Source organism: Protopterus annectens, chromosome 5.part1, assembly GCF_019279795.1.
Source record: "Protopterus annectens isolate FY-2018-M chromosome 5.part1, PAN1.0, whole genome shotgun sequence".
Taxonomy (NCBI): Eukaryota; Metazoa; Chordata; order Ceratodontiformes; family Protopteridae; genus Protopterus; species Protopterus annectens.
The window spans coordinates 410866658-410884572 of NC_056736.1; the positions used below are offsets into that span (position 1 = coordinate 410866658).

The following is a 17915-nucleotide window of genomic DNA, read 5'->3' on the forward strand; positions in this document are numbered from 1 at the left end:
GGTTCCCTTCCATTTGAAGCAGTGTTCCTGCCTATCCCTATTTAAATGCAACTTGGACCAAAAGGATGGATAATTGGAAACCTCATCCCTGTTCTGATGCTTATGTCTCTGATGGACAGTGTCAGTCAATAAATCACACCCTATATAAACCAAATCTGTGGGTCCCATTTTGTTGCACAGCTAGGCTTACAAGGGCCTTAGTGGTCATCAGCCTAGTATACACCTATGAAAGCAGTTTTCTCTGTCAAGGTTCACTGCAAATACTTCTGACAAACCTGCTTCTATTTCAACAAATTCATACTAGGATCACATTTCACATTAACCTGGCTCAGTTCATGAAAAGATTAGAACAAAATCCTTCTACAATTACCAGTGGGTTAGGCCCCACGTCCCTATATTTTCATGATTTGTTTTTTAACTTTTGTCATTACTTTTTTCTGACTGAATCAGGTTTTTGAAATACTCAGTATAAGGACATGCTCATAATACTAACTAATGTCACTGCATGTTTTCTGAAGGAATGTTATTTACTACTGTAGAAAAACATACCCATTTGTTTCCAGATATGCAGACTGTAATATCAGGGTTGACTTTGAAGTCTGGCAGTTAATGTAGAGGATTAAGGCTATTAGTTGTTCACAAACTGCTTCCCATAATCCAGGCGTTGATTACTTCAGTCTATATTTAACCAGACAGTGCCCCAGGGGAAATTGGAAAATTTGTCTGGGTCACTCAGCAGTTGCCTGGACTGCACTGACTAGTAACTACCTACGAATTTAAATTACTTTACTCATTCACAGTAAGCCATTCTCTAGTACAGTTTTAACTTTCTTTAAAATCAAAAACCTCTGACTTTTTCTTCTGTATCTGCAGTGCAGAAATCCAAACATACTCGAGCATAAAGTTGGATATGAATTCATTACTGGGAACTATTAACAAGTGCAGTCACTTTGTATTGCCTGGCTTGGGATTATTGCTGTAAAGGCCCTGCACTTGCGTACACAGATCTATACAGTGCAACAACCTCATTTAGTCAAAGCATCAGATTATGGATTTTATCTTTGAACATAATTGGTGAATCTAACAGTAACAGAAAGAAGTTGTTTTGTAATGAAAACTTACTACTATGCATGACATACTCTGTGCCCTCTTACTCTACAAGCCCTCACACCCATCAGTGAGGGAAGAAATATTTGATGTTGTACAACTGCACTGGTGTAACTAATAAAACTGGGACAGCAGTCAAACCATCCATCCACAACCCCTTTTCCTATTTCTGCTCATGGAGTTGGGGTGTCACTTCAACAGTGACAATCAAGAGCCAAGGTTTACATAGATGGGTGGCTAGCCCTACCACAGTTTTTCTTTCACACCACACAATTGCATGCACACACATATCTATGGCCATATTTGAGTGTCTAATCCACCAACTGCATGTCTTTAGAATGTGGGAGGAAACGAGCACCTAGAAGAAACCCAGGTGAACACTGGGAGGGCATGCATATTCTGTGCAGAAGGTACCCCAGCTACGAATCAAACCAGCAAACCTTTAAACCAGCTATGAATCAAACCAGCGAACCTCTAACCCAGCTACAAATCAAACCAGCAAACCTTTAAACCAGCTATGAATCAAACCAGCGAACCTCTAACCCAGCTACGAATCAAACCAGTGAACCTCTAACCCAGCTACGAATCAAACTAGCGAACCTCTAACCCAGCTACGAATCAAACCAGCGAACCTCTAACCCAGCTACGAATGAAACCAGCGAACCTCTAACCCAGCTACGAATCAAACCAGCGAACCTCTAAACCCAGCTACAAATCAAACCAGCGAACCTCTAAACCCAGCTACAAATCAAACCAGTGAATCTCTAACCCAGCTACAAATCAAACCAGCGAACCTCTAACCCAGCTACAAATCAAACCAGCGAACCTCTAAACTCAGCTACAAATCAAACCAGTGAACCTCTAACCCAGCTACGAATCAAACTAGCGAACCTCTTATTGTGAGGAGGCAATGCTATCCACTGTGCCACTTTATGAAATTATCATATTCACAGCTCAAAGCTGAAATTCTAAGCTGTGCATCAAGGATGAAACTTATTTTCTGTAGTAAATGATCATGAAATAAAAGTAAAAGTAAAAAACAGGGCTGTGAAGTTCAAAAACTGCACCAATAGCAATTTTTATTGAGCAAACACTGAAAGATATAGCAAAAGAATTGAAGTCATGTTGGAGATTCAATTTATCAAATAGCAAACTGGAAAACTAATTTCAAGACAGTTTGCTTGCGATAGTGAATGTGAAGTCTTTAAATTCAGTAATGCCTCATGATGCAAGTAGGAATGAATAGTTTGGATTGACATTTTTGCTGGTAAATTCCCACTTTTCAAGCTACCATGTTGGTAAGCTTTGATAGATTTAGATTTAACAAGTAACTTTTTTGTTTGTTTAACAATAAGATTTATGGGCAGAAACAGGTGTTGCAATGGACTCTACTACGGCTCTAAGTTTCACAAATTTACTAATGAGTTACTGGGAAGAATATTTTATTGATACCAATGAAGTTTTTAAGCAGGTGTCTTACCATGGATACTTAATTAATAACTTTATTTTAATATATGGTAGGAATTTGGTGAGAGAGCAGTGAAATGCTTAGATTTACTGAGCTACAAAAAGTGGCGAATCAAAATTATTAACAAAAATTCAGAGCAAATATTATAGCAGTAATGCTTTACTGAAGTTTAACATTATACAACTAAGGAATCTGAAAATGTATATTCTCTCTGGACAAATATGTAGAGCAAACTTACTGCACAGCAAGATGATTTTTAAAAGGAGGTTAAAACAAGGAAAGGAAAATTAAGAGTTAGGAATTACCCAAAACATGCTATCACATTTTTTTCCAGTAGCAGATAAGTGTAATAATATAGAATCTCCACAAGATGGTAGTGTTAGATTTATGAATAAAAATCAGCCCACACACGGCACTGTTTTGGCTTTACATTGTAAACTGAAGTGGTATTAAATTATTTTAAATTATCAGAACACTTTAAAGCATAACCTGATATTTCAAAGATCACAAGAAAAAAACAATATTTTTTTATTTATTTAAAAAAAAAGAACTAGATACTTGAAAAGTTATTTTAATAAAGATGGAATAGGTACTTAAGTTATGATTGCACCTACAGTGGGTTCATAATGGATGGTCTATCTGTATTCTGTAGCAAACAAAAGTTATGCCTCCTTGTAAGTTTTCACTTTTATATCCATGAATACAGTCTATTTAACACACTGTTCAGGAGGAAGACATTTTAATTTTGAAGAACTACAACAATGTTAATGTTTTGTATTTATGAGCATCTTTATATACTAAACACTGCAAAAGAGAATAATGCATTATACAGATATAAAAAGATTTATAACAAATGTAAACGTTTTCTCTTTGTTGTTAAAAATGTTGCCAATATTGGATATACGATTGAGAGAGGGGCCATTGAGACACATTTTTTTGATGTAAAAGAATTTAGAAGGCAAACTCCGTTAAAATGGTTGTAATAATCAAAGGATAACTGATGTATCAAAACTCTAATAATTGTTACACTCTCAGTCTTTTTCTTTTCCCATACAGTAATTCTAGTTATTTATTGCATACTAAAATTAATATATTCTCATTCAAGTGCAATTCCAGTCACCTCCTTATGTGCAATATCACCCAATCTCTCCTCTGTGTATAGTGTACATTTCATTTCAAGGGTTAATTATCTAGTAGTCAGTGTTGTCCAGTGTAACAGTGTAAAAGGATGTGCGTCAGCTACTTAGATATTTAGTTTTGTACTATACTTCTTGTTTATTCTTAATACCCATTCTCCTGTAAAAGAGCTGACACAACATTTCATTTAAGTTGCACTTGTGTTTCTTAAATGACAATAAATTTTCTTTGAATCATAAGTGCTTCCCCTTCTATACTCCTCTTTCTGATGTCACATATTAATGTAAAATATCTTTTGAAGACTTATTTAGTACAAAAATACTATTCCTTTACTAGAGTTCACGTAGCAGTATCCCATATACACTACAAATGCCTTTAATAGTCTACTTACTCCTACTATAACAGAACCCTGCCAGCCTTGGTCTCACTAGTCCTATAACCATGTTTGTATCTTTAATTGTATTATTGTTTTGATAATGTACCTTACTGTACAACCAACCTCTGATATTACCTTGTATCTTTTTTGTAAACCCTAGGCTGACCCTATAAAATGACCCACTGGGATCAATGCTCTACCCAGGTCAATGAATGCCTTAAACCTCTCGTAGTGGAGGCACATGGGATATATGCAAATGATACCTTAAGGACATATCAGTGTTTTAGCTCCATGGCTTCTGAATGTCCATATTTGTTTTTTTTTTTTTTTTTTTTACTTTTTAAGTTCTTACTGGTGCATTCAGGCCAATAAAACCAAACTCCACTAGCTGCAGCCATCCAATGTTTCACCATTTTCTGAGATCATCAGTGCAGCATAAGTGAATATATGGCTATACTTTGGAAACACAGAGCTTAAGACCAAGCCTGATGTCCATAATCATTAAGATGCATCCAAAACATCACAAACAACATCCAAACTAAAGGGTTATGAGGTCACACAGACAAACTTTACAGTAACTCTAGCTTAACTGAGTCTGTCTTGGAGTGGATGATTTGTCTGAGTGACCTTACCTCTCAACTGTCCCTGATTTCAACTCATAATTTAGTTCTGTTACTCTTAATCCCTCCTAAAACTGGTGACCTTTGGAGGAAAAGTGATTAACTGCATTTAATAAATAATGATAATAATTAAGAGTTTTAAACTTATTTTACTTCAGAAAATGTATATTCTTTTATTCCTTTTGATTTCTTAAGTTAACAGTACTAGGATTTTAAAAGTGTCCCTGATTTCTTCGGGATTTGACCCGGATTCTGTTGAAATTTGTCCCTGATTGGTTGAGAGTTTTGTGTGTGACCTTTTTACTCTCTCTGTTCTTTATCACACAAGCTGACATTCAACAAACACAAATGGTTCTGGTTTAGTAATCACCTGATCTATACATAAATGTGACACAAAATTGTAAATTTTGTTTTGCTGTAACCTACCCAGGCCTTTGCCAAAAATGTAGATTACCTGTTCCAACTCGTATGCTTTGGCTTTATCTTCATCACGGTCAGCATTCTTTCGATATGCCATCCCAACAGCCCAGACGGATAAGATGCAGTAAACATTGTCCCGTACCCAAGCATCCTTCTGGTCTTGGCTGGCTGGCAGTAACCCTGTAACTGGATTCTATGTAAAAGGAAAAAAAACACATAAATATACAACAATAAAAGGTGATTCCTGTAGAAAATTACTATTGCAGAGAGTACATTTTTCTAGGTCACCTCTAAAAAAATTAACAATGCCAGAAGGCCCCTGCTAACAAACTACAAATAAATTAATCATACGATTCAGTTTGGACTCTAGTTTCGGCACAGGATTATCCACTGTTAAATAAGCACACACAAGTAAATTCAATGCACAGTAAAAGTTGTTTGCCATATGATAATGAAAAAAATTCTAGTTTACAAACCAACACATCTATTAAGAGATAGAGTTGTCTAATAACCATAACAAATTAGTTTCTGTATTTTTTTTGCATTGCCCTTTGCTTCACTCTGTCAATTTTACTAATTCAGCAAAAAAGGTTCAGTAACCCAAAGCCTTACTAACTGTGAAGGCTGCCAGCCTAGATATAATTCTATAGGTAATTCTATCATTTGTAAATATAAATGTAAAGCACAGGCTTGTTGTCTTAATGGAAAAAAAACTGCTGTTAGATGTGGAACTGCAAAAAATGTAACAGTGCACTCTGCTGGCATAAAGCTGACCAAGTAAAGCATGTTGTGACTCTTTGATCTAAAGTCAGCTCCAGCCTGTCTAGGTGAAGTTTCTTTCTATTGTTTTAACCAAGAGTTAAATTGCTAGATTTAAACATGCAACTGTATTTTTATTGCTCTGCTTCCTGACCAGCTGCAAGATAATAAACGGAGATGTTAAGAATGTAAATGTAGTTTCTGTTAGCCTGGGAACCCAAGAAGGTGTGAAGAATGATATAATGTGAACCAGGAATGTGATGTTAAAAACAGAGAGAATTAAGCATTTTTGTTTTGACCATCCAACTCATCAGCACTGTCTTGCTCTATATGCAAGTTTATCTTAGACTTGTGTTTTCTCTTAGAAATAGCTAGAAACTAGAAATATTAGACTTAAGCATTTTTCTGTAATGTCAGAACTGTACTGCTGAATTATTTTAAGTATTTCTATGTGATCTCTAGCACTGTGTAGTAAGAAATATTGTGTTGTGTTTTTAGTATTTATTATAAAATATTTTTAAACCTTTCAACTGTGTCTGTTTTGTGTAGAATTAATTTAAGTTCTAAAGTACATTACATGTATACAGTGGTTACTGTCCAAGTCACTTCAAATAATCCTTGCTGTTTAGTCACACATCATTTCATAGGTTCATAGGTAGATACTAGGCTATCTGCCCTAGGGCATTTACAAGCCTAGCCAGAGTGTGTTTGGCTTTCACCACCCTTTTAGATAAGATGACTGTGCCCAGTATAGTAGGTCACAGAAGATAGCCCGTTTAAGGTTAGTTTAAAGTGCCCCTGTCTAGCAGTGACACAGAGGAGATCCCAGGGGTAAATCTATGGTCTCCCATCGAATTGTCAAGATTCTTCTTGAAGAGGGTCATTGAGGGGCTCTGCCTAACATGGATTGGGATTTTGTTCCAGAGTGAGGGGAGCCTCTGGGATATGAATCTGTCTCTCCAGCATGTCCTATTTATTTCTGTGATGAGGTTTAAGTCACTGGAGCATGTAGCTCTAAGTGATTTGGATTTCCTGAGTTGGAGCATGTCCATTAATTCTGGGTTGGACATGGCTTTATACGTCAGGCACAGATCGCCTCTGAGTAGGCAGTGAGCAACTGAGTAGAGCTGGAGTTTCTTTAGTCCAACTGCAAAGGGAATCTGCTTGAGTCCCTTAATCCTCTTGGTGAGGTACTTTTGGGGTCTTTCTAGTTGTTGCAGGCGTCGGGTAAGGTACACCAAACGGGGCATTGTATTCAATTATGGGCCTAATGAGTGAGGGCCTAATGAGTGATGAGTAAAGGGGCACAATGACCTCTCTTGATCAAGATGTGAACCCTTTCATGACAAGGTGGCCTATATAGAAGGTCCTTCTAACCACTTTAGCAATGTGATTGTCAAAGGAAAGATTACGATCTACTTGGGTCCCCAGATCCCTAATTACTTCTTCCGTACTTAATGGATTACCACCTATGTGGTAATTTGTGGGCACTTTGTTTTTCCCAGGGGATGACTATGCAATTTTTGGCATTTAGCTTCATGCCATGGCTCTGGCACCAGTTATCTGTCTCTGTGAGACCATTTTGGAGGATGCTTGTGTCAGTCGGCGAGTTGATTATGGCCCCCAGTTTGCGGTCGTCTGCGAACTTGGTCAGCCAATGTCCTCCTGTGTTAGCCTGTACCTCAGAGAAATATATACTGAACAAGAGAGGTCCCAGGACTGAGCCTTGTGGGATGCCACTTGTAACTGGTTTAGAGTCTGACATGGCACCTGCAATTCTGACCATGTGGGTTCTATCCCTAAGCCAGTTTGCAACCCATCTTGTGACATAGAGGTTGATATTTAAGCTGGTGAGCTTGTTTATGATACCCAAGTGGGGTATTGTGTCGAAGGCTTTTGCGAGGTCAAGGTAGGCTGTGTGGACTACCTTCCCTTCAGCTATGGCCTTGGTGACTGTTTCAAAGAAGTCGACCAGGTTCAAGATGCAAGATCTTCCCTTAACTAAGCTGAATTGGGTAGGATCCAGTGTTTGGAGGTTCCCAATGCCTTTGTTTACGAGTTCCATGATGATACGCTCCATAGCTTTGCAGACCAGACTTAGTCAGGCTTATAGGGTGATATTTACCGGGGTCCGTTGTGGCACCACCTTTATGGAGTGGGACCACTGTTGCTGTACGCCATTCTTTGGGTACATATCCTGTTGTAAGGCTGAGATTGAACAGTGATTTTAAGTGAGGGTTCAGTTCTTCTTGGAGTTCATGTAAAACGCAGCCCGGGACACCGTCTGTTCCCATAGATGCTGTGTTTTTTGCTTTGGAGAGGGCAGCTCTCACCTGTGCATCTGTGATGTCAGGGGTGGCTACACTTTGGTGGGATAGTCATTTGCACATTTGGGGAGAAGTTTGCACTGAACCTGTCTGCCAGGATGTTGGCAATGTCTGTGGGTTCAGTGTATTTTTTGTCATTTTGCACCAACTCAGAGCATATCTGGGAGTTTCCACCCAAATTCCTGACATAACTAAAGAAGGCCTTATGATTATCTTTAGCGTCTTGTGCAATTTTTCTTTTGAAGCTAGCCTTGGATGCTTTTATGAGGGATCGTAGTTTCTTGCTAGTACTGATCAGAGTTGCCTTCCCTTTTTGGGATTTTTCTCTATCCTGTAGTAACTTCCTCCTTCTGTTGTATAGCCTATTTATGGCTGGGGTCCACCAGACAGGTCTCCTGCCTTTGGAGGAGTGTGTCTAGGTTTTGTTTGGGATAGCACAATCCATGCATTCCTGTAAATATTCAGAGAATGCATTTGTAAGGGATTCTGCGGTTTGGGTCATAATTTCCACTGTCCTGGGGGTTTTGTAGGATTCCATCTCAGTTCTGAGAAGTGTGAAGTTTGCTTTAGAGAAGTTTTTGACCGTGGTTTCCTTTACTGGGGGTGGGGACTGGATATGGACATCCTTAGTGATTAATTTATAGTCAGATCTTACTAAAGAAGGGTATACCTCAGGTATAGAACAGAGTACCCATGTTGGTGATAATCAGGTCCAATATGTTTTCCCCTCTTGTGAGAGTGGTGACCAGTTGTTCCATAGCATTTGAGTTTATAAATTCTAGGAACCGTTGGGAGAGGGTGTTGGGGCTTGAGTAGTGCTCCCAGTCTATGTTTGGGTGGTTGAAGTCACCCAATATAATGGTGCTTGGAGAGACCTTCATATTCTCCAGTGTCTTCAGTAAAGCAGAGTGGGATTCCTGAGTTTGGGAGGGTGGTCTGTAGCAGGCTACAAACTGGAAGGCAGTGTCACTCAATATAATGGTGCTTGGAGAGACCTTCATATTCTCCAGTGTCTTCAGTAAAGCAGAGTGGGATTCCTGAGTTTGGGAGGGTGGTCTGTAGCAGGCTACAAACTGGAAGGCAGTTTTCCCATGGTTAGTTGCACATGGATGGTCTCAGATGCTTCTTGCAGTGCCACTAACCTGGATGTATGGGTATCTTTGATGAATATGGATAATCCCCCCCCCCCTTGTGGTTCGGTCAGAGTTTTGCAGCCGAAAAGCATGGTATGAGGTATAACCTGGTAGTGCTGGGGTGCTCTCGGGAGCCTTGAACCAGGTTTCCGTTACTGCACAGATATCGATGTTCTCCATACTGAGGAGAGCCTTGAGTGCGTGCATCTTGAGGTTTAGACTTCTGGCGTTGAGCAGCATTACCCTTAGTTTCTTTTTCCTTGTGTTGTCTAAGGAGGTGGGTTTGTCTTTTGAGCCTTGCCTAAAAAAGGCACTATGGGGGTGGCAAGAGCCTTTCGAAAACCCAGGGGTGACAGGTGCAAGCCATCCCTAGCGAAGCAACGTGGCTTGTCGAGCATGTCATCCCAGGCTGACAGATACTGGATCCCCTTTGAGTGACACCAATACTTTAGCCAATTGTTGAAATTGATAATTTTGTCTTTATACTGTGATATCATTTTTGGTGAGGGTAAGATGCTACTCAAGGTCAGGGTCATACCAGCCTGGGCTACATGATCAGAGAGCTCCTCTATGTCTCTTTTCATGTAATCCAGGGAGGTACGTCTCAGGTCATTCACACCAGCATGGACAATAACGGAGTCATATTTGTACTTGCTTTGGAGTGACCCGAGTGCTTGTGTTATGTGGCAGATTCTGGCACCCGACAGGCAGCATACTGTGACCTTCTCCTTGTTCAGCCTGGTGAGAGGGACGTCAGTGTGTCTGACAATAGAGTCACCTATTACAAGTGTATTAGGTGTGTTGTTTTTAGCCTTAAGGGCTGTGACTGTGTGGCAAACTTGACTGTGTGGACTATGTGATACATGGGTATTGTTGTGGGGTAGTGGTTGCTTGGATGTCTGCTTTGGAGGGCTCTGTTGCTTGGGCAGATTTTTAATTAGAGCCTCCAAGTATGTTTTTGTGCGTTTGGTTTGCTGTTGCGATAGGTCTATGCGAGACTGGATTTGTGGTGTGTGTGATTACCTTCTCCTCCAGACTGACTGCGCCAATACTATGTTGAGAGAGTTTAGCCTCCAGTTTAGCTATATAGTTGCATCACTATCTTATTTGGATAATAATGTTGCACAGTAATAACTGGGCACCATTTTAAGGGCCTTTGAATAGCTGATAAATATTAGCTGGGTGGTGGTAGTGATTTCTACCATATAGTATGGGTAAAAAGGGCACAGCTGGAGAGCCTGTGCCAGCCTTTCCCAGGAGTGTCTGTGTTGGTATATAAACCCTTATCAAACTCTGTGTGCATGTGAGTGTGTGTGTGTGTGTGTGTGTGTGTGTGTGTGTGTGAGCTACTTGGGCAGGGACAGGAAGCACTGATTGGACAGAGGGTGCTGGAGGTTTTAGCTTGCCCACTAGGCTGAGATCTGGACCCTATAGCTGTGCCAGTGGGGAGTCTTATTGGGGACCTGGAGAGCAAGGGAGCGACCAGCCCCGGACTGACTGTGATCTCTGTGTGCTCTTAAGGGAAATTGCACTTTACTGTGCGTATTTGTTATCCTTTCTTCCAATATGAGATGCCCCTCACTGGTGTTAGTGGTGAGTATTGAGGCTCCTTGATTGCTGGGCCAGGGCACGGGCATCACATATTAATTGTCTGGCAGTGGTGGGATATCCACACCATATATTAATTGGTTGGCAAATACTAATTGGCTTGTAGTGGTGTGGGTAGAGTGAATTCCTGTAGCTTGAGTACAGTGAGATTTGAAGGTGTTTTGTACTCTAAATCAGCCACACAGTGAATACTCAGAGATCAGATCTCAACTGTTTTATTTCTTTTGTTAGCTTAGTCAGGGTGAGCAGGGAAGTATGGAAAGCTGACAAGGAGCCAGCTGGTGGAGATGTACTAGGCTAGGGGATTGGTGCACGGAAACATGACTAAGGCAGACCAGATTGCAGCCTTGGTTACAGCTGCATCAGATAACAGCAACCAGGAGGACAATCAGACTGGCAGTGGAGATATAATACCCTCAGAGAATGGACAGCTCAAACTTTCTGCAAAGGACTTAAAAATCCATCTGGCGCTAAAGAGAACCGAGTTGGAGGCCAGGCATTTGGAGATAGAAGCCGAGGAAAAGCAGCGGCAGAGGAGGCATGAGAGGGAAATGCTGACTCTTCACCAGAGTCATGGAGGTAATGGGGAAGGGAGAAACTGGACCTCAGAAGCACAAAAGGTCAGTACATTTCTTCCACAGTTTAAAGAAGAGGATAATTTTGATAGTTTCATTCATATGTTTGAGAGGGTATGCAAACAGTACAGTGTTGACCAAAGGCTCCGGATACGGTTCCTGACCCCCTTACTCCATGATAAAGCTGTAACTGTTTTGTCAAAAATGTCTGACACTGCATGTTTTGATTATACTGTTGTTAAAATTGCTTGTTAGAATTGTTTAAGCTAACACCTGAAACATATAGGAAAAAGTTTTGTGAGCATAGACACAAGGCAGATGAAAGTGTGTGTGAATATGTTGCTGAACTGAGCACTTATTTCCATGGTGGGGGGGGGTGAGTGGATGTCAGGTCACCTCTTTTGAAGGGCTGGCAGACCTTTTGGTGAGGGAACAAGCCCTTAGCACTTTGCCTGAGGACATGAGAATCTGGTTAGCTGATAGACAATGTGCCACTTCAGAGGAGTTGGGGAAGAAGGGAGACCTATACCTGGTAAGCAGGGCAACCCTGTACAGGAAAGGGATCCCCAGTACTACTCATGGGGCTAAAGAAACACATGGTGGGCAGCACAAACTGCCCCAACAGAATCTGCCAGTAGCAAGGGAAGCCACTAGTCCAGGTACACATCCAGGAGCTAGGGTTAAATGTTTTGAATGCAACCAGTGGGGCCATGTGGCATACAGGTGTCCACAGAGGCAAGGTGGGTAACAAAAGGTGAAGGAGCCAGTAAGTAGGAAAGACAAAATGCCAATAGTAGGTTGTCTTGAGACAACAAGGGTACCAAACTACCATCCTGCAGATGTCCTGCTAGGGAAGAATTTTGATGAGGCAGTAACATGTGTTTGTGCAGTTACACGCAGTCAGGCTAGAAGACAAGCATGTGGGTCTGGTAGCCTGAGGGAAACCCAGACAGACTGCATACTTGCAGCCAGGACTGGTGAGGTGGTTACTTCAGGGAGGTAGCTACCCTGTAGCAGTGAGACTGAAGGTGAGCCACAGCTGCTTGGGGGTATTGATGTTCCCTTGGATAGAGTGACTGTAAAAGTAGAGGTGAGTAGTAGTACCCAGGCTGACAAGTGAGGCACCACTGTCAGAGGATGCCAGACTTCCTGTGGAAGGGGAAACTGTGAAGGGTTACAAGGAGAGAGTTGTGACAGGCTCAGCTCTCAGACCCTAGTAACCAGGGAGGCACCTGATTCTCAAGGAAAGGGGGAATCTGTATACTGGGATGAAGGGTTACTATACAGCGAGTGGACCCCTGAGGGAGGGCTAGAAGGTGAGAGAGTACAGCAGTTGGTAGTACCAAAAGCCTACCGTCTAGCACTTCTAGCCATAGCCCATGATATTCCCTTTGCAGGTCATATGGGCATAAAATGTACAAAGAGGCATATTATGTAGAACTTCTATTGGCCTGGAATTTCCAGAGAAGTAATAAGGTACTACAGGACCTGTGAGCAGTGCCAAAAGATAGGCAAGGCAGGAGACAAGGTGAGAGCTCCTTTGATGTGTTTGACTTTGATTGAGGAGCCATTTCAGAGGGTAGCTATGGATATTGTGGGTCCTCTGAGTACCCCACGTTCCACAGGGAAAAATTATATCCTAGTGATAGTGGATTATACTACACGAAACCCTGAGGCTGTGGCTTGTCCTCCATTGAGGCAGAGAAGGTGGCAAATGCATTGTTAGAGATTTTCAGCAGGGTAGGTTTCCCAAAAGAAATACCGACTTACAGAGGTGCCAATTTCATGTCAGACCTGCTGGCTTGTCTGTGGAAGTCCTGTGGGGTGAACCACATGAAGACAACCACCTATCATCCCCAGACTAATGGTCTTGTTGAGAGGTTAAACTCTCCAATCAAGTTCATGCTACAAGCATTTGCAGATCAGTTTAAGAGGGAGTGGGACAAATATTTGCCCCATCTGTTGTTTGCTTACAGAGAGGTTCCCCAGGACACCACAGGTTTTTCACTCTGAGTTGCTGTATGGGCATAGGGTGAGGGGGACCTCTAGATTTAATTCAAGATGAGTGGGAAGGTGAGTGCGAGTCACACAAGGAGTCTGTTGTGGCATACGTCCTGAACCTCAAGACAAGGCTCAGGGAACACATGGGCTTGGCCCAGGAGAACCTAGCAGAAGCCCAAGAACAGAAAAAGGTGTGGTATGACAGGAATGCTCAAGCTAGAGAGCATGCTGTGGGGCAGCAGGTAATGGTTCTCATTCCTGTCAGACACAACAAGCTGCAAGCAGCTTGGGAGGGACCCTACAAGCTGGTAAAGAAATTTAAGTGATGTTAATTACATGGTGGAACAGCTAGGCAGAAAGCAGAATCACAAATTGTACCATGTTAACATGATGAAACCTTACCATGATAGGGAGGCCCTTGTGCTGAGCATTTGCAGTGGACTGCAGGAGGAGTCTGAGGGAGATCTGGGGACTGATCTCCTCAGTGAGGCTTGGGCTGACACCTCAGTGGAAGGGGTAGCAATGTCCCAGCAGCTATCTACTACCCAGGTTTGAGAAATCTGAGCAGTGTTTCAGGAATTTGGGGACATGTACACTGGGAAACAAGGGTGCACCCACCTGGGGCACCACTAGGTGGATACTGAACCCCAAAGGTCCATTAGGCAGGCCTCTTACAGAGTGCCTGAGAGAGTCATACAGACTCTGAGGGAGGAGGTGCAGGAGATGTTGAAACTAGGGGTGATTCAAGAGTCCAACAGTTCCTGGGCCTCCCCAGTGGTGCTGGTGCCAAAGAAGGATGGCAGCACCAGGTTCTGTGCGGACTACAGAAAATTAAATAGACACACAGCATCATATGTTTACCCCATGCCTAGGGCAGATGAGGCTCTAGAGCAGCTGGGTGGGACTAAGTATCTTACAGCCATTGATCTTACCAAGGGTTACTGGCAGGTGACCTTAACTCCCACTGCTAGAGAGAAGTCAGCCTTTGTGACTCCTTTTGGCTTGTTTGAGTTCACCAAGATGCCTTTTGGAATGAAGAATGCCCCAGCAACTTTCCAGAGGCTGACAGATCATATCCTAGCAGGAGGGTTTGCCCTTGCTTACCTAGATGATATTGCCATCTACAGCCATTCCTGGCCAGAGCACCTTCAGCATGTCCGGGAGGTGCTGGGCAAACTACAGAGGGCAGGGTTGACCATTAAGCTGAGCAAATGTCAGGTGGGTATGGCAGAGGTCTCCTACCTAGGACATAGAGTGGGTAGTGGTAAGATAAGGCCAGAACCTGCCTAAGTGGAAGACATTCAGGCATGGCCTGCACCTGTTACTAAAAAGCAGGTGAGGGCATTTTAGGGACAGCAGGTTACTACAGAAAGTTCATCCCCATCCCAGCATGTGAGCAGGCATTCCAGAAGCTTAAAGAAGCTTTGGGAGGACTCCCTTTGTTAGCCAGTCTAAATTACACCAAAGAATTTGTTGTGTAGGTGTATGCTTTCAACCATGGGGTGGGGGCTGTACTTAGCCAGATTTCTTCAGGGGGGAAGCGCACCCAGTGGTTTATCTCAGTTATAGGCTTCAACCCAGGGAGGAATGCTATACAGCTGTAGAAAAGGAATGTCTAGCCATAGTGTCGGCACTGCAGAAACTTCAGGCTTATCTGTATGGAAGGAAATTCACTGTTATGACAGCTCACAATGCCCTAATATAGTTAAACAGAGCCAGCAAGCCAAATGCCAAGTTGCTAAGATGGAGCCTGGGGTTGCAAGGATATGATATGTCCATGCAGCACCGCAGTGGGATTAGCAATGCCAGTGCAGATGGGCTTTCAAGACAGGGAATGGGGTAAGGTATACTCAGATAGACCTAACTCTCTCAAGCAGCGTTTCTCAAGGGTCACTTGAAAAACTAGCTTGAGTTCTCGGGGGGGGGGGGGTGAAGGCTGACAGCCTAGCCAGACAGAATTTTATAGATAATTCTATCATTTGTAAATATTAATGCAAGGCACAGGCTTGTTGTCTTAAATGGAAAAAACTGCTGTTAGATGTGGAATAGCAAAAAATTTAACAGTGCACTCTGCTGGCAGAAAGCTAACCAAGTAAAGCATGTTGTGACCCTTTGATCTAAAGTTGGCTCTGGCCTGTCTAGGTGAAAATATTCTTTCTATTGTTTTAACCAAGAGTTAAATTGCTAGATTTAAACATGCAAATGCATTTTTATTGCTCTGCTTCTTGACCAGCTGCAAGATAACAAAAGGAGATGTTAAGAATGTAAATGTAGTTTGTGTTAGCCTGAGAACCCAGGAAAGTGTAAAGAACGATGTAATGTGAACCAGGAATGTGATGTTAAAAACAGAGACAATTAAGCATTTTTGTTTTGACCATCCAACTCATCAGCACTGTCTTGCTCTATATGTAAATTTATCTTAGACTTGTGTTTTCCCTTAGTTTAATCTTTCTAGTTTCTAGCTATTTCTAAGTGTTATTCTGTGATGTCAGAACTGTACTACTGAATTATTTTAAGTATTTCTCTGTGATCTCTGAACTCTTGACTAGCACTGTGTAGTAAGTATTGACTTTGTTTTTAGTATTTATTATTAAATATTTTTAAACCTTTCAAGTGTGGCCGTTTTTGTAGAGTAAATTTAAGCTCTAGAATACATTGCATATATATAGTGATTACTGTCCAAATCACTCAAAATAAGCCTTGCTGTTCAGTCGCACTTACCATTTGGATAATAATGTTGCACAGTAATAATTGGGCACCCTTTTAAGGGCCTTTGATTAGCTGATAAATATTAGCTGGGTGGTAGCAGTGCTTTCTACCGTATAGTCTGGGTAAAAGGGGTACAGCTGGAGAGCCTTGCCAACCTTCCCCAGGAGTGTCTGTGTGGTTATATAAACCCTTCTCAAAGTATGTGTGTGTGTGTGTGTGTGTGTGTGTGTGTGTGTGTGTGTGTGTGTGTGTGTGTGAATGTATGTATGTATGTATGTATGAGTTAGCTACTTGGGCAGGGACATAAAGCACTGGTTGGACAGAGAGGGTGCTGGACACTTTAGCTTGCCCACTAGGCTGAGATCTGGACCCTATAGCTGTGCCAGTGGGGAGTCTTATTGGAGACCTGGAGATCAATGGAGCAACCAGCCCTGAACTGACTGTGATCTCTGTGTGCTCTTAAGGGAAATTGGACTTTACTGTGTGTATCTGTTATCCTTTCCTCCAATATGAGACATCCCTCACTGGTGTTAGTGGTGGGGATTGAGGCTCCTTGATTGCTGGGCCAGGGCATGCGCATCGCACTAACTATGATGTAATTACCTTAGAGCAAAGGAAATGGAGCAGAAATAACATAAAAAAGGAAAGTGAAGGCCCTCACATTTGCATTTCACAGATGACCTATACTATAAGTAGATGGTGACTGTAAGCGCAGACACACTGTGGGCACACCTTTTTTTTAATTTGGTTTTAAAACTATAAATAAACAAATCAATTATAAAACAAAACAATTTCTATTTATATATGTCCACAGCTGATCAGTACAAAGTAATACATAGCAACAATTAATATTTTTTCAAGCAAGTCTAAGTTTAAGCAAAGATTTATATGAACAGCTGCAGTCTGTGCTGATCACAAAATCATTCTAACAACTGTATCTAACTGTGATCAATAAGGGTACTCATGTTTTTACACACCTAGGCTTGTACAGGCCTTGGAGCCATTAGCTGAGTAACCCCCTATGAACCTACAAATGTGTAACATTACAAGTTCTTATTTTTGTAGTATGTGATTCACTATTGCAAACAATTTTTGCCACACTAATGAATTCAACATTAGAGGGGGTAACTTTACTTTTCCAAATTTTAGTAGTTACTTTTCTGTCTATAGGGAGACTAGACCAAAGAGGCACTTGGGTTTTTTGGAATTTTCTCAGGGATCAGAGCATTAAGTAAAACTAAAGATTTAAGAATATTACATCTATCTGACCATAGGGCTTGAATGAAGTTATTAATTTCTTTCCATAAAAGGGAGATGACTTTACATTCACATGTTTTATGCATCCAATCAGCTATTATTTCAGAACTACATCTCCAGCATTTAATTCTATTTGATTTATACATAATTGTAATTCTGTTATGAGTGACAATAGCTCCATGTAACAATTTCCAAGTGAAAATGTTCCAATATAATGAAGATGTGGTTTTAATATTATTTTCTGGCATTCTTCAGAAAGTCTTTATTCATTTTTGAGGAATAATTCCAATAGGTATTGTCTAAATATGTGAAACCTAACATAACATTTTATAAATTTGTGACAAATATGATTTATTTTTCATTGCATTGTTATTGATATTTATTAGGAATTCCAATAATTTGGGGAACAATTTCTTAT

The 17915-nt window shown here is 41.3% G+C and overlaps 1 protein-coding gene across 4 annotated transcripts in view; it reads right to left on the bottom strand.

Moving 5' to 3' along the window:
- PHKA2 (phosphorylase kinase regulatory subunit alpha 2) overlaps positions 1-17915 on the bottom strand; it is a 1461438-nt gene that overhangs the window by 1158412 nt on the left and 285111 nt on the right. For all 4 annotated transcript variants that reach the window (XM_044073068.1, XM_044073067.1, XM_044073065.1 and 1 more), the window contains exon 4: positions 5163-5321. In XM_044073068.1, coding sequence (XP_043929003.1) covers positions 5163-5321 — 159 coding nt within the window. The remainder of the gene's footprint in view (positions 1-5162; positions 5322-17915) is intronic.